This window comes from Oncorhynchus kisutch, linkage group LG21, assembly GCF_002021735.2.
Source record: "Oncorhynchus kisutch isolate 150728-3 linkage group LG21, Okis_V2, whole genome shotgun sequence".
NCBI lineage: Eukaryota > Metazoa > Chordata > Actinopteri > Salmoniformes > Salmonidae > Oncorhynchus > Oncorhynchus kisutch.
Window position 1 is genome coordinate 39,337,841 of NC_034194.2, and position 23,252 is coordinate 39,361,092.

General features: G+C 44.1%; 2 protein-coding genes across 3 annotated transcripts; one reads left to right on the plus strand and one right to left on the minus strand.

Moving 5' to 3' along the window:
* Positions 1 to 1,300: 1,300 nt before the first annotated feature.
* On the plus strand, positions 1,301 to 7,271 carry LOC109880265 (serine and arginine rich splicing factor 5b). Of its 2 annotated transcripts, XM_020472486.2 has the most exons (9): positions 1,328 to 1,458; positions 1,975 to 2,118; positions 2,395 to 2,465; positions 2,608 to 2,739; positions 3,107 to 3,136; positions 3,811 to 3,883; positions 5,770 to 5,843; positions 6,129 to 6,236; positions 6,368 to 7,271. In XM_020472486.2, the coding sequence occupies exons 2-9, from the start codon at positions 1,993 to 1,995 to the stop codon at positions 6,735 to 6,737; spliced, it is 984 nt and encodes a 327-aa protein (XP_020328075.1). In that variant the 5' UTR covers positions 1,328 to 1,458; positions 1,975 to 1,992; the 3' UTR covers positions 6,738 to 7,271. The 2 variants fall into 2 exon arrangements, with proteins under 2 accessions (XP_020328076.1, XP_020328075.1); XM_020472487.2 differs by lacking the exon at positions 3,107 to 3,136 and having other exon boundaries at positions 1,301 to 1,458.
* A 2,557-nt stretch (positions 7,272 to 9,828) lies between these two features.
* Positions 9,829 to 22,444, minus strand: LOC109880260 (sodium/bile acid cotransporter-like). The gene is made up of 7 exons (XM_020472484.2): positions 22,265 to 22,444; positions 21,998 to 22,084; positions 21,344 to 21,456; positions 16,644 to 16,848; positions 16,135 to 16,310; positions 15,642 to 15,844; positions 9,829 to 9,893 (listed from the first exon to the last, which is right to left on the minus strand). The coding sequence occupies exons 1-7, from the start codon at positions 22,442 to 22,444 to the stop codon at positions 9,829 to 9,831; spliced, it is 1,029 nt and encodes a 342-aa protein (XP_020328073.2).
* Between the last annotated feature and the right edge of the window lie 808 nt (positions 22,445 to 23,252).

A 23,252-nucleotide genomic window follows, 5' to 3' on the forward strand; every position in this document is an offset into this window, starting at 1 on the left:
TTGAAAATCACATTGTGTGTATCCAAAATGGCACCCTATTCCCTATATAGTGCACTACTTTAGACCAGAGCCCTATTCCCTATATAGTGCACTACTTTAGACCAGAGCCCTATTCCCTATATAGTGCACTACTTTAGACCAGAGCCCTATTCCCTATATAGTGCACTACTTTAGACCAGAGCCCTATTCCCTATATAGTGCACTACTTTAGACCAGGGTCCTATTCCCTATATAGTGCACTACTATTGACCAGAGCCCTATTCCCTATATAGTGCACTACTTTAGACCAGAGCCCTATTCCCTATATAGTGCACTACTTTAGACCAGAGCCCTATTCCCTATATAGTGCACTACTATAGACCAGGGTCCTATTCCCTATATAGTGCACTACTTTAGACCAGGGTCCTATTCCCTATATAGTGCACTACTATTGACCAGAGCCCTATTCCCTATATAGTGCACTACTTTAGACCAGAGCCCTATTCCCTATATAGTGCACTACTTTAGACCAGAGCCCTATTCCCTATATAGTGCACTACTTTAGACCAGAGCCCTATTCCCTATATAGTGCACTACTATAGACCAGGGTCCTATTCCCTATATAGTGCGCTACTTTAGACCAGAGCCCTATTCCCTATATAGTGCACTACTTTAGACCAGAGCCCTATTCCCTAAATAGTGCACTACTATAGACCAGAGCCCTATTCCCTATATAGTGCACTACTATTGACCAGAACAAATTCTTATTTTCAATGATGACCTACGAACAAGTGGGTTAACTGCCTTGTTCAAGGGCAGAACGACAGATTTGTACCTTGTCAGCCCAGGGATTCGAGCCAGCAACCTTTTCAGTTACTGGCCCAACGCTCTGACCACTAGGCTACCCTGCCGCCCAACTTTGTCAGGAAGTAGAGAAGAATACACGGTTTAAGAACAGCTGAATTGATGCCTAAAATAGGTAAAAACTGTGTTTTAAATGGGTTTTTTATTCAACGGCCCAAAGACTGACATAATAATAGCAATGTAGTAAAAAAAAAAGTAAGCAGACTAAAAGATCGATATGCCCATGTGTAGTAAACATATGAGTGAAACGCCTGTCGAGTACTTACCTCAAGGACACTGCAGGACAACCACACCTGAGTGTACAGGGCGAATGTGTGTCTGTCCGTCAGTCATATTATCATGATACTGCACCCACCTAGTTGCGCATCTTACGAACAGTCAGTAAAGAGCCATTCCATTTTTTTTGCACCCTGTCCTGTGACGAACAAACACCAAACCATTGTTTGATGTAGATGGTGAACCGTGTGACTGGGTGACATCTAGCGGCAGAGAGGTGGTACTGCAGCGTGTCATTGAAAAGCCGAGAGAAAACGGGCTCCATTTTGTGTCCTTCTCGCAGTAAAAGCAGCAAGACAATCCCTCCGAAGAAAGGAAGGAAAAAACCCAACACAAAAGGTATATTAACATTTGTACTATTTTTAAATGGACGAAAACCCATTTTAACAGCATTATTGCACTAGTATTGCCAGTGTGGAAACAATGTTTTTAACAAGCTAGTTAGGTTTGTTTATCTTGCGTTTGCAAAATGCAATCACAAGGCCCCCCACCCCCTAAAAAATGCACAATGTCTGTGTCGCAGCTCACGTTAAGGTCACAATAAACGCTCGGTTTTAAAACCTCTCCGGGATGAGTATACGCGGTTTATCACGTTTTAGGCATCTAAAATAGTGTATACTTTTTAATATTTTTTTATACTCCTAATTTGTGTACTATATATAATTCTAGTTAGCTAAAATTGCTAATGTTGTGGGTGTAGCATTTAACTACGCAGAAAATATTGATGGTGTCGTTTGAGTTTCTTACAACATTCCTTCCACATAGTGGGTGGGGTTTCTTTTTTTAGTTTCAAAATGTGTCATTTTAGGGAATTATTTTAAAATGATCAATTTGATTTACTCTGTTTTCGGATAGACATCTTTTACAGGCAGAATGAGTGGCTGCCGCATATTTGTCGGCCGGTTGAACCCGTCCGCCAGAGAGAAGGACGTGGAGAGATTCTTCAAAGGATACGGCCGCATCCGAGACATCGACCTCAAGAGGGGCTTTGGTTTTGTGGTAAAGTACACACACACACCTACACATGTAATTTCACACTGCGTTGTTCTTAGCCCCAGGTTAAGGAGGCAGTTAGGTCTTGTCTAAGTGCAGTGTGGACTCGCATACAGGTTTTAGTTTTTGGGGGTCAGTATACACACCATGAGGCACATATCTGAACCCTCACGACCTCTACTTACTAGATAATTGATACCATAAGCTAGTTACATGGTTTAGAAAACCTTGTAGACAGGAGGTCTAGAATAGATCGTCTGAATGTTATAATCTGTTCTCCAGGAGTTTGATGATCCTAGGGATGCTGAGGATGCAGTTTATGAGTTGGACGGCAAGGAGCTCTGCAATGAGAGGTAAAGCAGCATCTCTGTTCATGATGGACTTTTACACATCACCACGTTGGCTCACATATCAATAAATAGTCCTGGGTTATTATAACAGCATTCCATAACCTGTTCTGTGTCTTAAGGCCTCTTCTTCTTTTCTCTCTCTCAGGGTGACCATTGAGCATGCTCGTGTGCGCCTGCGTGGTGGGCGAGGACGTGGTGGTGACAGAGGGGGAGGAGGAGGAGGAGGAGGAGGCCGCTTCCCAGATCGCTATGGCCGTGGCTCCCAGGATAGTCGGAGGTACATGGACTTAAATATTATCAGCTAGCCTCTCTTACAAGTCTCAGTGTGGACTACCCACACTAGTCGCTAAACAAATAGATTTCAGAAGACTGTACAGTCCCTTTTTTACAAGAGGAAATTTTAGACAAAATATCCCCAAGGAGAAAAAAAAAACATGATTAAACCAACTTCAAAACTCTGCTTTCTGTGTTTGGCTTTCATAGTTAGTTTGTTCATCCCCTGAGGAACGCATACACAATGTAAATGCATACAATACGGGGGCATGCATATATCAGGTGATAGAAATATCGACGCCGGTACCAGAATTAAAATGAATGTTTTAACGATACTTCCCTGTGGATATTTTGTCTCAAATTTCCATAAGGACCAACCAACCAAGTGGACCACCGGCAGAGTAAGTTCAAAGGACAGTTTATTCAACATTCTGTCTACACAAGGCACCTTTTGGAAATGTTACTTTTATTTAACGAGGCAAGTCAGTTAAGAATAAATTCTTATTTTCAATGACGGCCTAGGAACAGTGGGTTAACTGCCTGTTCAGGGGCAGAACGACAGATTTGTTCCTTGTCAGCTCGGGGATTCGAACTTGCAACCTTTCGGTTACTAGTCCAACGCTCTAACCACTAGGCTACGCTGCCGCCCCGAAATGTGCAATAAATCAACGTAATCTAGGAGGTCGGCAAACTATCAGCTCAGTGGGAGGGGCAACACTGTTCTTTCTCATTGACTCTAATCCCAAATGGTACTATTTGATATTTCTAGTCAGAATCATGGGTCTGAATATAGAAAATCTGAATAGACGTTTCGATCTAGGGTCTGTTAAAGATGTTAAACTATAATGAATGGACAATGGGAAACTGATCCTAGATCAGCACTTGAGGTGCTTGTGTTCTCTCTCCCACTACAACAAAATGTAATAGGCTACTAGTTAGGATGAACTCCAAGCTTCAGCTAGAAGGACGGAACTAGCTGTGGATGACTTACCAATGGGTTTTAGCCCACTGTAATGGAACCACGGTTCTAGATTATCTGCAAGGTTTTCATACTTTTCTCTCTCTCCCGCCACAGTAGGAACCCCCCACCGATGCGTACAGAGAACCGTCTCATCGTGGAGAACCTGTCATCTCGCGTCAGCTGGCAGGTGAGTTCCTTACCTGGGCGTGTCTGCTCATCTACCGTACCTGCCTGTTAGTAACAACACCAGGTGCTGAGTAATCAGAGGGAGAGAGTGACAATGCTCAGCTTTATACCTTATCTTCACTAGTAATGATCTCAAGGCAACTTGCCTGGTTCACTCCAGGTAAAGAAGTTCAGTGAAGGTTTTTTCCTACGTTTATTGGAGAGGATGTAATAATATTTTAATGGGCTGAGAGCACATGCATATGAAAATCAGCAGCACTAGCCAAATGTGTTGTTGGTCTCATTTCTCCTTTTTACAAGTGATTTGAACTATAAGAGGCTATGTACTGAGAGCCCATCTAGCTCTCTCCTGAGAGCTTCCAGTGAAAATAACCAGCCATAGATATTTACTGCATCTAAAGAATACAGTATGATTTAGATACAAAAGAGAGGAAAAACAAAACTAATTTGTCTTGTTTATTTATTTTATTTTAACCAATTCTTCACCCCTTTATTTGCCAGCCTGACTGTTGTGTCGTATGATGGACGAGAGCGCTTCTTATGGTGGAGTTAACCCAATCAGGGTCCCTCTCTCTGGGTTGAGCCATGTCGTGCCAGCCAGAGTGCCTGTCGGCCTACTCCTAGTTGGTATCCTCCTGCTGGTCGTATGAGTGCTCCCTCCCTCGCTTGGTTGGGGGTGGGTCCCACTACCCACTCTGCTCTAGAAGCACTGGCGTGGCCGGCGACCACTTCGCTCGCACTCGCTGCCCCCCCCCCCCCTCAACGGCGGGAGCGCTGTGCTGACAGAGAGGGAGAAATCGCAAACAGAGAGGCAGATGGGCAGAAAGAGAGGAAAGAGAGTCGATGATGGTGTTGATGGTGGCTGGCGTGTTGGCCTGATCGATGGTGGTTCGTAAATTTGAGAGGCTTCAATCGATCCATACAACCCCCTCCCCTCACCCCCTTCCCCTCAACCCCCCCCCCCCCGTGTGCTGTGATTCCGTCCGCACATCGTGAGCGGTGCCCAGAGGTGGATAAAAAATCTGCTGAGCGAGGTCACGAGAGGTCAAGGTTGGATGACGAGGTGCGATCAAGGTGGTTATGATGGTATGGTGGACTAGGAGTCTGCTGCGGCCCGCTCCAAGGGGGGTCTCAGGTATTGGTTTCCTCTCTTCCTCTGTACTGAGCCTGAGAGGGGGGAGGGGCGGGGTGCCGAGCCCTAGACATGGTACCCGTCCCAGGCGTTAGGGGGCAGGGAGCCCTGTGCCCTCGGCTCCTAGCTAGCAAGAGACAACCTTATTCAACATGCTGCTCAACACAGCTTCTCTACTGCTCATTCAGTATGTTCTATTTGAGCTGTTCTATGTAGTTGTTTAAAGTGAGTGGGGTCCAAGAATATACTTTTAATTCAAAATATTATATTTTTTTATATCAACCTGACATCTTTTTGTCTTTTTTTTTTTTATCTTCCTCCATTTTACAGACCCAATTTAGAGAGTGTGTTTTTTTTCTGTACTTCTGGGAAAAATTTTAATTCATATTTCCTTTTGCCAAAAGCTCTTTTCGCCTCGCAGCAAAGGAGTTTCTTAAGGAAGTGTGTGACATTTTCCAAACCGTTTCTGTCCATTTGGCTTGTCCCGTACATCAACATGCACACAGACACCTAACTGGTAAATGGAACAACTACTTTTAACACAATGACTTTGTTGCTGGACCAGGCAGCTAGTAGTAAGGTAAACTAGTAATTCTGCTGTGATCTCTGAGGTTCTTGGACCCCTCTCGTCGTCTCTGTTAGTCTCTGTAGTTCCTCCTATGATATCTAACCTTTTTTCTCTCATTGGTGAATATGATACATTATGTTGACAGTGTTGTCCTGTTCCGGTCCTAACTTGGCCTGTCGTTGTGTAGGACCTGAAGGATTTCATGAGACAGGCTGGGGAAGTCACGTTTGCAGACGCACACCGCCCCAAGCTCAACGAAGGGTAAGAATAATAAAATACTCTTCTTTCTCTACCTGTAAACACGTGTAAACTACCTCTTCTTTCTCTACCTGTAAACACGTGTAAACTACCTCTTCTTTCTCTACCTGTAAACTACCTCTTCTTTCTCTACCTGTAAACTACCTCTTCTTTCTCTACCTGTAAACTACCTCTTCTTTCTCTACCTGTAAACTCGCCAACATCCACATACTCCTAAAACGTTTCACATTCAACCCACCTTGTCAGTTGTGTTCCACTGACCTGTTGTTTTGTCTTGTCGGTCTTCAGGGTGGTTGAGTTCGCTTCTTACAGCGATCTGAAAAACGCCCTTGAGAAGCTGTCTGGCAAGGAGATCAATGGAAGGAAAATCAAGCTGATCGAGGCAGCTAAGAAGAGGTGAGTGGTCTGGAGAATAAGCCCTTCTAGATGTTTCTACTAGTGTTTCCTCTAAGGAACTGAGGACGGCAGTGTCAATAAAGTGCTGATACGGTTGGTTTCCCCTCTTCTTCCTCTTCCTCCTTCTCCAGGGGTTCCAGGAGTCGTTCCCGCTCTGAGAGCTCTTCTCGTTCTCGCTCCCGTTCTCGTAACCGGTCCCCGTCCCGCTCCAGGACCCCTCGTCGTTCCAGGTCCCACTCCCCCAAAGCCCGCTCCCCCAAGAGGGACTACAAACGCTCTCGTTCTCGTTCCCACAGCGGCTCCCCAGCGCCCCGTGCTGCTGCCCCTGGCTCCCCACCCCCGAGGGCCAAAGAGACCTCTTCCTCCTCCTCCTCTAAACGGCCCTCTAAGCCCAGCAAGTCTGCCTCCCCCAACTCCCCTCCCCCTGCACAGCGTGCGCCTTCCAGGTCTCCTTCCAGGTCTCGTGGCTCTCGCTCTCCGTCTACGGACAGCCGCCACTGAGAACACCTAGCGCAGGAGTATACACATTTTAAAATAAACACACACCTCGTATATAAATACTCCCATTCAGACGAAACAGGACCGGGCAGGAACTGTTATACCCAGCGGTTCTTGCCTGGTGTCCCTGTATTTTCCCCTCCATGTTTCCTCCCTCCGCTCTTCTCTTCTGACATAGCTGATCTTTGACCTACTTTTGTATGGTGGGTGTTCTCAGTAAAAGCGTGGCTCTTGCTGTGAACACAATGAGGGCTTTCGTTTTCAATTTGAGCATCAAGTCTAAAACCTTCTGTGGGTTTTGGTTAGTATTTTTCTTTGTAATAATGGATGTAATTCTTGGTAAGGTATTACATTATATTTTTTTATCATTCAACGCTCGTGTGGCGACTCCCCCCTCTACCGGCTTTTGTTTGTCAGCTCTGATATCATGAGCTGTTGAGAATTCAAGTCCCGTTCCGTGATGGCTATGAATGTGATTGGCTAAGGTTTTGGGTCGAACCATTCTGATCTCAGTGTAGGGTTCTTTTTTTGGGGGGGGGGGGTGTTCGTTTTTATGCTGTGATTTATTTGATTGAATGCCGTTCTTTTTTGGGGGTGGTGTATCAGATTGTAATCTGTTTTTATTTGGGGGGGGGGGGGGGGGGTGTATCAGATTGTAATCTGTTTTTTTTTGTGGCGGCAATAAAGGTCCTCGTTTAAGACGTCTGGTGAAAACATTGTGGCAGGCTGCGTTTATTATTTAACCCGTTTTGTATTGACCGTTTAAACGGTTGGTTAGGGTTCGATGCACACCGCCATTTAACCCGTTTTGTATTGACCGTTTAAACGGTTGGTTAGGGTTCGATGCACACCGCCATTTAACCCGTTTTGTATTGACCGTTTAAACGGTTGGTTAGGGTTCGATGCACACCGCCATTTAACCCGTTTTGACCGTTTTAACGGAGTGGTTGTATGTGTCTGTACTCTTTGTTTCTATAAAGCATTATACACGTTTCCTTTCACAAAGGTATCGTAATGAAGCATCGACACAACCTAGAGAATAGTTTGGAAAGTAACTATTTTTAATGCTAAATGAAGTCGTTTGTTTGTTTTTCTCTCTCCGTGTTCAATATGAGGGTTGTAATTTGTACTTAATTGAAAAAGAACAAGACACAGCAAACGAAAACAATGAAAACAGTTTTGAATAAAGCGTCCAAGGCATTTTGTATGTCAGAACTTGAGAATAAAGTTAAACTTCCACAAAGAGTTGTGCCACTGTTTATAAAATGTTCTTAGTCGTGGATTTAGACTATATTTTTATTGTTTGAAATGTTCGGTATTAAAATGTCACTTATTAGTGTTTTCTATAGCTTTAACACACAGACATACTGCACTAGCTTGCCTTGATCATAAATACACGTGTAGTACAGACAGTACGTACTTTTAATTACCAATTTCATTCCCTGAAATGTGTCATACAGTAGTCAATTGGCGCAATCGCTCCACCTGTTCAAGACGACAGCAGCCGTGCCTCAGCATCAATGGAGACTCCGATTGTAAATGCAGTTTACTGGGGCTGTTTTCAAGCCGACTGTACATATCGTAATGGTTCATGGTAAAATCATCAGACTGATGTGATTGTTTCTGGATGCTCGGAGAGATACTGATCATTCGGAGAGAGATACCGATCATTCGAAGAGATACTGATCATCCGGAGAGAGATACTGATCATCCGGAGAGAGATACTGATCATCCGGAGAGAGATACTGATCATCCGGAGAGAGATACTGATCATCCGGAGAGAGCTACCGATCATTCGAAGAGATACTGATCATTTGGAGAGAGATACGGATCATTTGGAGAGAGATACGGATCATTCGAAGAGAGGTACCGATCATTCGGAGAGAGATACCGATCATTCGGAGAGAGATACCGATCATCCGGAGAGAGACACCGATCATCCGGAGAGAGATACCGATCATTCGGAGAGAGATACCGATCATTCGGAGAGAGATACTGATCATTCGGAGCATGAATTCCGGGACATTCTGTGACCGTTAGGGATCCCTGTTAGTTCAGCCGATGCAGCAGCCACTCTGCCTGGGCTACAAAAACATTAAGGCACTTACATGATAACACAGTACATCATAGTTACATTCTGCATTGTACATATGTGGTGTATAATACCACCATACAACAATATTACAATGTTTGTGTGCATATGCATGTGTCTGTACCTTTGTGTGTCTCTTCACAGTCCCCACTGTTCTATCAGGTGTATTTTTACCTGTTTTTAAATCTAATCTTACTACTTGCATCAGTTACCTGATGTGGAATAGAGTTCCATGTAGTCATGGCTCTATGTAGTACTGCCCACCTCCCATAGTCTGTTCTGGACTTGGGGACTGTGAAGAGACCTCCGGTGGCATGTCTTGTGGGGTATGTATGGGTGTCAGAGCTGTGTGCCAGTAGTTTTAGACAGACAACTTCTAGCCTTGATTTTTCACTCTGATACCATATCTACAGTCTTTCACCTTTTAATGTGTATAGTGTTACATACTAGGTGTTGTCCAATGAATTCCTGTAATCACTCCGGCTTCAAATCAGGGTTGATTGGAAAAAGCTGTTCAAAAAAGCTGTACTCCCTGACGAAGGCCATGCAGCCAAATTGTGTCAAGTTTTTAATCTTTGTTTCCACTGAACATGCCATTCAAATAAAGGAATTTTAATTAATTATATGAATAGTACCTTGGATCTCAGTGCATTCAACTTGTCAACACTTCTTACAAAAACAAGTAGTGATGAAGTCTCTGCTCCACTTTGAACCAGTGCGGAATGACTTTAGCTTCCCTCCAGGCCTGAGGGCACACACTTTCTAGTAGGCTTAAATTGAAGATATGGCAAATAGTGGCAATATCGTCTGCTATTATCCTCAGTCATTTTGAATCCAAGTTGTCAGAGCCCCGATGGCTTGTCATTGTTGGTAGACAACAATAATTTGTTCACCTCTTCCACACTCACTTTACGGAATTCAGAATTACAATGCTTGTCTTTCATCATTCGGGCACGTATACTTGGATGTGTAGTGTCAGCGTTTGCTCTGAATTCTATCTGATCAAATGGCCACATCGCTGGGCTGGCCGGCTTCCTCTAACTTCACTGCCTCGTACACCCGCTTCTCTGTGGGGGGGGGGAGAGAGAAAGGAGGACAGTTAAGAGCTAGGGAGGAGCAGTGGTGTGAAGTATAAAATACTTTGAAGTACTACTTAAGTAGTTTTTCGTGGGTATCTATACTTTTAGTATTTATATTTTGTACAACTTTTACTTCACTACATCCCTAAATAAAAGAATGTACTTTCTACTCCATACATTTTCCCTGACACCCAATATTACTCGTTACATTTTGAATGATTAGCAGGACAAGAAAACGGTCCAATTCACACATTTATCAAAACATGTGGTCAGGCCTCCCGGGTGGCGCAGTGGTCTAAGGCATTGCATCGCAGTGCTAGCTGTGCCACCAGGCTCTGTTGCAGCCGGCTGCAACCAGGAGGCCCGTGGGGCGGCGCACAATTGGCCCAGGGTCGTCTGGATTAGGGAGGTTTTGGCCGGCAGGGATATTCTTGTCTCATCGTGCATTAGCGACTCCTGTGTCGGGCCAGGCGCAGTGCACGCTGACCAGGTGTACGGTGTTTCCTCCGACACGTTGGTGCGGCTGGCTTCCGGGTTGGATGTGCATTGTGTCAAGAAGCAGTGCGGCTTGGTTGGGTTGTGTTTCGGAGGACGCATGGCTCTCGACCTTTGTCTCTCCCGAGTCCGTACGGGAGTTGCAGCGATGAGACAAGACTGTAACTATTACCAATTGGATACCACGAAATTGGGGAGAAAAAAAGGGGTAAAATAAATATTGCCTGAGAACATCCCTGGTCATCCCTACTGCCTGAGAACATCCCTGGTCATCCCTACTGCCTGAGAACATCCCTGGTCATCACTACTGCCTGAGAACATCCCTGGTCATCCCTACTACCTGAGAACAACAACAGACTTTCAACCAAGGTGGCATAGCAGTTCAGACGTCTTTTGTCCTCGTCTTGTCGTGTCCTGTATATATATATATTTACAACTTTTTCACATACATTTTATTTTTATTTTCCATCAACTCATCTTCAAAACACTCTCCTGCAACCCTCCTCACCAATGTATATTTATAAAAAAGTATTATTTACCTTAGATCTGTAATCTAAGCTAGCCAGAAACTCCAAGAAGCTAGCCTGAAACTAGCCAGAAGCTAATCCAGAAGCTAGTTCAGAAGCTAGTTAGCTCCTCTACTGGCAAATCGTTAGTATTCAGCTAACCACGGTTTGTGGTCATCAGCTATCCTTTAGCTCGAAAATCTATCGCCAGTTCTGTACGGTGCAGCGCGGCTCGGAACGGAACATACCGGACCAATTTTTCTCTCCATGTCCCTGGATTTCGACTGCTCTGGACATTCATACCCGGATCTCACAGCTAGCTAGCTGCTATCCGTGTGACTATCGGCCTTCGTCGATTCCGGAGCAAACATCAATTATTCCGGAGCTAGCAAGCTCCGTCAATCACTCCTGAGTTCCATCAATCACACCTGGGCTGCAGTCACCTATCCGGACCCGTTTTACTGCCTTCGCGGAGCCCCACCGGGCCTTCACAACTGGACTGCCGACGTTATCTACCCGAAGGAGTTATTCGGCTGGCTCCTCCGTCGCGACGTTACCTGAACGCCCATCTGCGGCCTGCTAACCGTTAGCTGTCTTACCGGCTGCTATCTGAATAGACAATCGGACAATTTTTTTTATTTTTTATTATTATTATTATGTTTTCTTCTTGGGCCTCTATAACTATATCTATTGTTTTTATTTTTGTTGTTGTTGTGTGATTTGGATTAATCCCCTCTACCACACGGAACCCCACTAATCTACTGACGGAACGCAAGAGGTGGCTAACAACAGACCTCCATCCTATTCTTGCTTGCTACCGATGCCCTGGCTAGCTGTCTAAATCACCAACCAACCTCTCCACTCACCGGACCCTTTTGATCACTCGACTAAGCATGCCTCTCCTTAATGTCAATATGTCTTGTCCATTGCTGTTCTGGTTAGTGTTTATTGGCTTATTTCACTGTAGAGCCTCTAGTCCTGCTCACTATACCTTATCCAACCTATTAGTTCCACCACCCACACATGCAATGACATCTCCTGGTTTCAACGATGTTTCTAGAGACAATATCTCTCTCTTCATCACTCAATACCTAGGTTTACCTCCACTGTATTCACATCCTACCATACATTTGTCTGTACATTATACCTTGATGCTATTTTATCGCCCCCAGAAACCTCCTTTTACTCTATGTTCCAGACGTTCTAGACGACCAATTCTCATAGCTTTTAGCCGTACCCTTATTCTACTCCTCCTATGTTCCTCTGGCGATGTAGAGGTGAATCCAGGCCCTGCAGTGCCTAGCTCCACTCCTATTCCCCAGGCGCTCTCTTTTGACGACTTCTGTAACCGTAATAGCCTTGGTTTCATGCATGTTAACATTAGAAGCCTCCTCCCTAAGTTTGTTCTATTCACTGCTTTAGCACACACTGCCAACCCGGATGTTCTAGCTGTGTCTGAATCCTGGCTTAGGAAGACCACCAAAAATTCAGACATTTGAATTCCAAACTACAACATTTTCAGACAAGATAGAACTGCCAAAGGGGGCGGTGTTGCAATCTACTGCAAAGATAGCCTGCAGAGTTCTGTCCTACTATCCAGGTCTGTACCCAAACAACTTGAACTTCTACTTTTAAAAATCCACCTCTCTAAAAACAAGTCTCTCACCGTTGCCGCCTGCTATAGACCACCCTCTGCCCCCAGCTGTGCTCTGGACACCATATGTGAACTGATTGCCCCCCATCTATCTTCAGAGTTCGTGCTGCTAGGCGACCTAAACTGGAACATGCTTAACACCCCAGCCATCCTACAATCTAAACTTGATGCCCTCAATCTCACACAAATTATCAATGAACCTACCAGGTACCTCCCCAAAGCCTTAAACACGGGCACCCTCATAGATATCATCCTAACCAACTTCCCCTCTAAATACACCTCTGCTGTCTTCAACCAAGATCTCAGCGATCACTGCCTCATTGCCTGCATCCGTAATGGGTCAGCGGTCAAACGACCTCCACTCATCACTGTAAAACGCTCCCTGAAACACTTCTGCGAGCAGGCCTTTCTAATCGACCTGGCCGGGGTATCGTGGAAGGATATTGATCTCATCCCGTCAGTAGAGGATGCCTGGATTTTTTTTTTAAATGCCTTCCTAACCATCTTAAATAAACATGCCCCATTCAAGAAATTTAGAACCAGGAACAGATATAGCCCTTGGTTCTCCCCAGACCTGACTGCCCTTAACCAACACAAAAACATCCTATGGCGTTCTGCATTAGCATCGAACAGCCCCCGTGATATGCAGCTGTTCAGGGAAGCTAGAAACCATTATACACAGGCAGTTAGAAAAGCCAAGGCTAGCTTTTTCAAGCAGAAATTTGCTTCCTGCAACACTAACTCAAAAAAGTTCTGGGACACTGTAAAGTCCATGGAGAATAAGAACACCTCCTCCCAGCTGCCCACTGCACTGAAGATAGGAAACACTATCACCACTGATAAATCCACCATAATTGAGAATTTCAATAAGCATTTTTCTACGGCTGGCCATGCTTTCCACCTGGCTACTCCTACCCCGGACAACAGCACTGCACCCCCAACACCAACTCGCCCAAGCATTCCCCATTTCTCCTTCTCCCAAATCCATTCAGCTGATGTTCTGAAAGAGCTGCAAAATCTGGACCCCTACAAATCAGCCGGGCTAGACAATCTGGACCCTTTCTTTCTAAAATTATCTGCCGAAATTGTTGCCACCCCTATTACTAGCCTGTTCAACCTCTCTTTCGTGTCGTCTGAGATTCCCAAAGATTGGAAAGCAGCTGCGGTCATCCCCCTCTTCAAAGGGGGGGACACTCTTGACCCAAACTGCTACAGACCTATATCTATCCTACCGTGCCTTTCTAAGGTCTTCGAAAGCCAAGTCAACAAACAGATTACCGACCGTTTTGAATCTCACCATACCTTCTCTGCTATGCAATCTGGTTTCAGAGCTGGTCATGGGTGCACCTCAGCCACACTCAAGGTCCTAAACGATATCTTAACCGCCATCGATAAGAAACATTACTGTGCAGCCGTATTCATTGATCTGGCCAAGGCTTTCGACTCTGTCAATCACCATATCCTCATCGGCAGACTCGACAGCCTTGGTTTCTCAAATGATTGCCTCGCCTGGTTCACCAACTACTTCTCTGATAGAGTTCAGTGTGTCAAATCGGAGGGTCTGCTGTCCGGACCTCTGGCAGTCTCTATGGGGGTGCTACAGGGTTCAATTCTTGGACCGACTCTCTTCTCTGTATACATCAATGAGGTCGCTCTTGCTGCTGGTGAGTCCCTGATCCACCTCTACGCAGACGACACCATTCTGTATACTTCCGGCCCTTCTTTGGACACTGTGTTAACAACCCTCCAGGCAAGCTTCAATGCCATACAACTCTCCTTCCGTGGCCTCCAATTGCTCTTAAATACAAGTAAAACTAAATGCATGCTCTTCAACCAATCGCTACCTGCACCTACCCGCCTGTCCAACATCACTACTCTGGACGGCTCTGACTTAGAATACGTGGACAACTACAAATACTTAGGTGTCTCGACTTTGGCGATGTCATTTACAAAATAGCCTCCAATACCCTACTCAACAAATTGGATGCAGTCTATCACAGTGCAATCCGTTTTATCACCAAAGCCCCATATACTACCCACCATTGTGACCTGTACGCTCTCGTTGGCTGGCCCTCGCTTCATACTCGTCGCCAAACCCACTGGCTCCATGTCATCTACAAGACCCTGCTAGGTAAAGTCCCCCCTTATCTCAGCTCGCTGGTCACCATAGCATCTCCCACCTGTAGCACACGCTCCAGCAGGTATATCTCTCTAGTCACCCCCAAAACCAATTCTTTCTTTGGCCGCCTCTCCTTCCAGTTCTCTGCTGCCAATGACTGGAACGAACTACAAAAATCTCTGAAACTGGAAACACTTATCTCCCTCACTAGCTTTAAGCACCAACTGTCAGAGCAGCTCACAGATTACTGCACCTGTACATAGCCCACCTATAATTTAGCCCAAACAACTACCTCTTTCCCAACTGTATTTAATTTTTATTTATTTATTTATTTTGCTCCTTTGCACCCCATTATTTTTATTTCTACTTTGCACATTCTTCCATTGCAAAACTACCATTCCAGTATTTTACTTGCTATATTGTATTTACTTTGCCATCATGGCCTTTTTTGCCTTTACCTCCCTTCTCACCTCATTTGCTCACATTGTATATAGACTTGTTTATACTGCATTATTGACTGTATGTTTGTTTTTACTCCATGTGTAACTCTGTGTCGTTTTATCTGTCGAACTGCTTTGCTTTATCTTGGCCAGGTCGCAATTGTAAATGAGAACTTGTTCTCAACTTGCCTACCTGGTTAAATAAAGGTGTTCTCAACTTGCCTACCTGGTTTAATAAAGGTGTTCTCAACTATTCTACCTGGTTAAATAAAGGTGAAATAAATACATACATTTTTTTTAAAAATCATAACACATCTCAGAGTGCTGATCTAGGATCAGTTTGGCCTTCTAACAAAATAAAGAATAAGACCAGGGATATCTGATCTTAGATCAGTACTCCTCCTCTGAGACACTTTATGATTACATCGGTTTTGTCATGACAAGGGACCTGATGTCCAGGTCTCAGACTAGAGGCTTTTTGTCACTGTATCTCATTCAAAGACAAGAGTCAGTCAAGTCCACCTTTCTTTGTCGTTTTAAAGAACCTCTGGTGAACCCAGAAGAGGACGATGAGCAGTAAGGCCTCTCCCACTTGGAACACTATGTAGACTATCGGGAAGAGGTAGAGCGGACCAATCACATCGGGAGGGAACGCCACCTTCAAAATGGCGGAACACAGCTGGATGTTCTGACATCCCGTCTCCATGGCGATGGTCCTCTGCCCCCTGAGGAAAGAAGGAAGGATGTCCAAATAAGGATTTGATTGCTTGACATTGAATTCTAGCTGAGGTATATGAGTTTCTTTCCTCCAAGCATTTAGCATTAGAAATCTACTGAGCTGGGATATACTTTTACTAGAGGAATAGGAAGATACGTTGTTTTGTTTTACTATAGAAAAACATGCAATCTATCAACATAATTATAATCTTCATCTTCACCATCATGGTAATCCTCATCCTAATCTTCATCAATATCATATTTTACCTTCAACATCATCCTCATCACCATGACTTACGATCTGTTGACTCTGAACAGGTAGGAAAGGATGTATCCTAAAGAGTAGCCAATGAGGGCAGCAGTGGCCATTAGTTGAGGGGACAGGACGGTCAGCATCACATTTATTCTTCCTCTGGTCACGCTGGCCAATAGGCCGATCACTACCATGGATATCAACAGGAGGGACAGACCGATCTGAAGAGCAGGAGGACATTCAGCCACAAACTGTATATTATTATCAATTTATGCTGGGCTGTCTAAAACAACCTGTATGTTTTTAATGTTTTGAACTTTTAAAATGAGGCCCTTTACCAGATTTGTGTTTTTCAACAAGATTGTAAATCTAACTGTAAACCTAATTACCCAGTTGAAGATATTACTCAAAAGCTAGCCTCGAAACCCTCCAGGCTTCCCTAAAACAGGAAGGGAGTTTCCCTAAAACTCCTCCAAGGAAGGCATGACAACGACATGATTTTGGAGGTATGGCAACACGAGACTACCCAAAACGCAGACCATTATTGGTCATACCTTGGTAATGGTCTTGGAGTACTGCGGCCTGTAGAAGTTGATGAGGATGCCGATGCCACAAGGGAACAGAGTCATGACCAGGGCCAGAGTGATGCCAGCGTAGGGGACAGCACTCTCCAGGTTGGAGAAGCCCTGGCAGTATAGGTAGAGGAGCAGTGGCATCATACCCAGGGCTAGAACTGTAGAGCAGGTAGTCATCACAATACTGAGGAGGAAAAGAGGGCGAAAGAGAGAGAAGGAGGGATGGAGAGAGAGACAAAGTGGGACGGATGGATGGAGAGAGAGAGAGAGTGAGGGGAGGGTAGAAATAATGAGAGGGAGGGAGAGAAGGAGGGACGGATGGATGGAGAGAGAGAGGGGGAGATAGAGAAAGGGAAGAAGAGAGAGGAGGAGGGAAAGGGGGAGAGAGAGGGATAGAAAGAGAGGGGGAGAGAGAGAGAGATAGAAAGAGAGGGGGGAGAGAGAGGAGGAGGGAAAGGGGGAGAGGGAGATAGAAAGAGAGGGGGATAGAGAAAGGGAAGGAGGGAAAGGGGGAGAGAGAGAGAGGGAGAGGGATAGAAAGAGAGAGGGGGAGGGGGGAGAGATAGAGGGGGGAGAGAGAGATAGAAAGAGAGGGGGAGAGGGGGGGAGATGGAGAGAGAGGAGGAGGGAAAGGGGGAGAGAGAGGGATAGAAAGAGAGGGAGGGGGGAGAGAAAGGGAAGGAGAGAGAGGAGGGAAGGGGGAGAGAGGGGAGGGGGGAGAGATAGAAAGAGAGGGAGAGGGGGGAGAGAGAGAGAGAGAGAGAGAGGAGGGAATGGGGGGGAGAGAGGGGGGGATAGAGAAAGGGAAGGAGAGAGAGGAGGGAAGGGGGAGAGATAGAAACAGAGGGAGAGGGGGAGGGGGAGAGATAGAAAGAGAGGGAGAGATGAGAGAGGGGAGAGAGAGAGAGAGGGAGAGAGGGGAGAGAGAGAGAGAGATAGTCGTGTATAAACAGCAGGGTTAGTTACGTATGTGTGTATTTCCATTCTTCCTAACCTGGCGAACGTGATGTTATGGTACCAGAGCCACGCTCGATATTACACATTGACAGAACGTGGAACAACACATAGCTGTGACCTTGAAATCACAACTCTGACATTTCTCTATTGGGTCAATGCCAAGGGGGCAGTCACCTCAATAGAAGGGTTAGTTGACAATGTCGGGAAAACTAAGTGCACGTTTCAAAGGGTCAGAAGTCCATGTGTTGTGATTCTGGATGACCAGAGACCTAGCAACAATGATTCTGGATGACCAGAGACCTAGCAACAATGATTCTGGATGACCAGAGACCTAGCAACAATGATTCTGGATGACCAGAGACCTAGCAACAATGATTCTGGATGACCAGAGACCTAGCAACAATGATTCTGGATGACCAGAGACCTAGCAACAATGATTCTGGATGACCAGAGACCTAGCAACAATGATTCTGGATGACCAGAGACCTAGCAACAATGATTCTGGATGACCAGAGACCTAGCAACAATGATTCTGGATGACCAGAGACCTAGCAACAATGATTCTGGATGACCAGAGACCTAGCAACAATGACGTTTCAGCTCCTTGTAACTTGATACCATGTCTTGTTTTGAGTTGTTTTGAATAATGACATATCTAATCCTAATATGATAATACATTCGCTAGTTAGCTAACCAAACAACTGTAACCATCTTTTTTCTGAGACTCATTGTGCAAATGTAGTTGTGTTTTCAATAAACATTTGGAGACTAACTAAAGTCAGCAATCTAAGCCAAACCCCATCTGTTTTGTCCTATACTTCTGCAAGCATCTGTTTTGTTGCTAAACAACCAACTACAGTGTCATTCCGGTTGTTCTGTTATCTAGTTTGTCTTTTTCTGTGGATAATGTTATACTTTAATTTTAAAAAACAGTAAGAAAAATATCTGAAATCTGAATCTATTTGTCCTGTATCCTGACAGACAGCACTCGTGTATATGTCATCTCTGCACACATAAACAAGAGACTAGTGTGAGTAAAATATTTGGCAGTTGGCATTATTAATAATTAACAGTAGGCAAGTCCTTGAGACAGTCAGAGAAAGTGTTCATTCAGATGATACCTACAGGGGTAGTTAGAGGAGTAAAATCTCCTCTGCATCTCTAGGTATCGTGTCCTAGTAGAGGTTTCCAGGTATGCTGTGAAACCGAAGGGGTTAATGACCGACCAGGTGGTTAAAACGAGGGTGAAAGGTGTGTATCTGATGACGTTGTTTAATATCTATGATAATTATGTTAAGGTCTTGGACGGGTAGTGTCCAATAGAGGAGTTGGGGATCTGCCGGTTCAAACTAAAACATGGGATGGAATTCATTCATAGGATGGATGGGGTGTCTGATGGTGGAATTCATTCATGGGATGGATGGGGTGTCTGATGGTGGAATTCATTCATGGGATGGATGGGGTGTCTGTTGGTGGAATTCATTCATATAATAGTTTTATGATCTGGGTCAGGGATCATCAACTAGATTCAGCCACTGGCTATTTTTTCTTAAGCGGATGGTCAGGTGACCGGAATGTATAGTAAGACACCAATAAGAGGAAGAGACTTGGGCCAAGAAACACAATGGACATTAGACCGGTAGAAATCTGTCCTTTGGTCTGATGAGTCCAAATTTGAGATTTTTGATTCCAAACGCTGTGTCTTTGTGAGACGCAGAATAGGTGAACGGATGATCTCTGCATATGTGGTTCCCACCGTGAAGCACGGAGGAGGAGGTGTGATGGTGTGGGAGTGCTTTGCTTGTGACACTGTCAGCATGGCTACCACAGCATTCTGCAGCGATACGCCATCCTATCTGGTTTGCACTTATCATTTGTTTTTCAACAGGACAATGACCCAACACACCTCCAGGCTGTGTAAGGGCTATTTGACCAAAAAGGAGAGTGATGGAGTGCTGCATCAGATGACCTGGCCTCCACAATCACCCAAACTCAATCCATTTGAGATGGTTTGGGATGAGTTGGACCGCAGAGTATAGGAAAATCAGCCAATAAGTGCTCAGCATATGTGGGAACTCCTTCAAGACTGTTGGAAAAGCACTCCTCATGAAGCTGGTTGAGAGAATGCCAAGAGTGTGCAAAGCTGTCATCAAGGCAAAGGGTGGCTATTTCGAAGAATCTCAAATATAAATATATTTTGATTTGTTTAACACTTTTCTTGGTTACTACATGATTTCATATGTGTTATATTGTAGTTCAAATGTCTTCACTATTATTCTACAATAAAGAAAAACTCTTGAATGAGTAGGTGTGTCTAAACCTTTGACTGGTACTGTATATACATTAGAATTACTGGGGATGCATAAAACCACCCATGAGACAAATTCGGCCCATAGGCCGCCAATTAGGGGACCTTGATCTAGGTCAATGTAAGCCAGTAATTACCAAGGCATGAATGTAGATCTGAGAACAGACTAATTACCAAGGCATGAATGTAGATCTGAGAACAGGCTAATTACCAAGGCATGAATGTAGATCTGAGAACAGGCTAATTACCAAGGCATGAATGTAGATCTGAGAACAGGCTAATTACCAAGGCATGAATGTAGATCTGAGAACAGGCTAATTACCAAGGCATGAATGTAGATCTGAGAACAGGCTAATTACCAAGGCATGAATGTAGATCTGAAAACAGGCTAATTACCAAGGCATGAATGTAGGGCTGAAAACAGGCTAATTACCAAGGCATGAATGTAGATCTGAAAACAGGCTAATTACCAAGGCATGAATGTAGATCTGAGAACAGACTAATTACCAAGGCATGAATGTAGATCTGAGAACAGACTAATTACCAAGGCATGAATGTAGATCTGAGAACAGACTAATTACCAAGGCATGAATGTAGATCTGAGAACAGACTAATTACCAAGGTATGAATGTAGATCTGAGAACAGGCTAATTACCAAGGCATGAATGTAGATCTGAGAACAGACTAATTACCAAGGCATGAATGTAGATCTGAGAACAGACTAATTACCAAGGCATGAATGTAGTTCTGAGAACAGACTAATTACCAAGGCATGAATGTAGATCTGAGAACAGACTAATTACCAAGGCATGAATGTAGATCTGAGAACAGGCTAATTACCAAGGCATGAATGTAGATCTGAGAACAGACTAATTACCAAGGCATGAATGTAGGGCTGAAAACAGGGTGATTACCAAGGGTTTTCTAATGATCAATTATCCTTTTAAAATTATAAACTTGGATTAGCTAACACAATGTGCCATTGGAACACAGGAGTGATGGTTGCTGATAATGGTCCTCTGTACACCTATGTAGATATTCCATTAAAAATCAGCCGTTTCCAGCTACAATAGTCATTTACAACATTAACAATGTCTACACTTTATTTCTGATCAATTTGATGTTCTTTTAATGGACAAAAAATGTTGCTTTTCTTTCAAAAACAAGGACATTTCTAAGTGACCCCAAACTTTTGAATGGTAGTGTATGTAAAATGAGATGTAGTTACCAGGAATATGTCAAATTTGGGGAACAGTCCGTGACTAATGAGACCAGTCTTTAGGGTGGAGACCCAGTCAGAAACAAGATGATTTTCACCTGAACGTTAATGCCACACTGTGATAACGGGAAAATTTGGAGGAGAATAGATCAAAGTGTATAGAGGTTCATGTGAATAGTTAAGAATGTTGTCTACCTGAGGTTCATGTCTCCCTTCAGTGCCAGGGCCAGTATATTGGAGAGGCTTCCCCCTGGGCAGCATCCACAGATCAGTACCGCTACAGCCTCCATCGGCCCCAGCTGTAACACCTGAAGACACAGGACAGGACACACACCTGAGGCTACACTGAACAGCTTGACATAGTCCTGTCCTGTCATTCCTGAAGGCCTGGGAGCCAGACTGTAAAACGCCAAGACAGCTATGGAAACTAATAACCTGAGCCAATGATAAATACTAGCCTGAGCCAATGATAAATACTAGCCTGAGCCAATGAGAAATACTAGCCTGAGCCAATGAGAAATACTAGCCTGAGCCAATGAGAAATACTAGCCTGAGCCAATGAGAAATACTAGCCTGAGCCAATGAGAAATACTAGCCTGAGCCAATGAGAAATACTAGCCTGAGCCAATGAGAAATACTAGCCTGAGCCAATGAGAAATACTAACCTGAGCCAATGAGAAATACTAACCTGAGCCAATGAGAAATACTAGCCTGAGCCAATGAGAAATACTAGCCTGAGCCAATGAGAAATACTAACCTGAGCCAATGAGAAATACTAACCTGAGCCAATGAGAAATACTAGCCTGAGCCAATGAGAAATGCTAACCGTAGCCAATGAGAGATACTAACCTTAGCCAATGAGAAGGCAGTGAGGGGCATTACTCCGAACTGGGCCACCACTGCGATGGCTACTCCTTTAGGTTTCAGGATGTGGGTCTATAGAAATAGATAAATAACAATATTAAATGTTATGAATATAATATTTCATTTGTATACATTTCATAAACCTTAAAACTGCTTTAATCATACAAAAAACATAAAAGAAAGACGATGAAATTAACCACAAAAAGTCTGAAACAACCATAAACTAGATATGAACACCATCATGAGAATCACCTTGATCTTGGACACCTCCATGGTACAGCCCAGTGAAACCATGGTGATGAAGATGGCTACTATGATGGTGATGCTGATGGTCTGGTCTATTATGGGTGGCAGGGGGGGGAAGTGGGTTGGTGTGATGTTGAAAAGTAAACTGTCATTGGACGCCAGGTACTGATAAGAGAACACCCCCATGGCGGTGTCAATGGTATCTTCCATTTGTATCTTCTTCTCTGGTTGGAGCCTATGACAGAGAGAGAAGGGGGCAGCATACGAGTCTAGTCTGTCTTGTAAATCTAAAATGAAAGATTTACAGCAGGTAATAATCACATTCTGTATTTCACTATCTCCTAGTTAATGATCTGTATCTCGTAGTTAATTATCTGTATCTCCTAGTTAATGATCTATATCTCCTAGTTAATGATCTGTATCTCCTAGTTAATGATCTGTATCTCCTAGTTAATGATCTATATCTCCTAGTTAATGATCTGTATCTCCTAGTTAATGATCTATATCTCCTAGTTAATGATCTGTATCTCCTAGTTAATGATCTGTATCTCCGAGTTAATGATCTGTATCTCCTAGTTAATGATCTGTATCTCCTGGTTAATGATCTGTCTCTCTTGGTTAATGATCTGTATCTCCTAGTTAATGATCTGGGTCTCCAAGTTAACGATCTGCATCTCCTAGTTAATGATCTGTATCTCCCAGTTAACGATCTGTATCTCCCAGTTAACGATCTGTATCGCCTAGTTAACGATCTGTATCTCCCAGCCAACGACCTGTATCTCCTAGTTAACGATCTGTATCACCCAGTTAATGATCTGTATCTCCCAGTTAATGATCTGTATCTCCTAGTTAATGATCTGTATCTCCTGGTTAATGATCTGTATCCCCTAGTTAATGATCTGTATCTCCAGGTTAATGATCTGTATCTCCCGGTTAATGATCTGTATATCCTAGTTAATGATCTGCATCTCCGTGTTAACGATCTGTATCAACT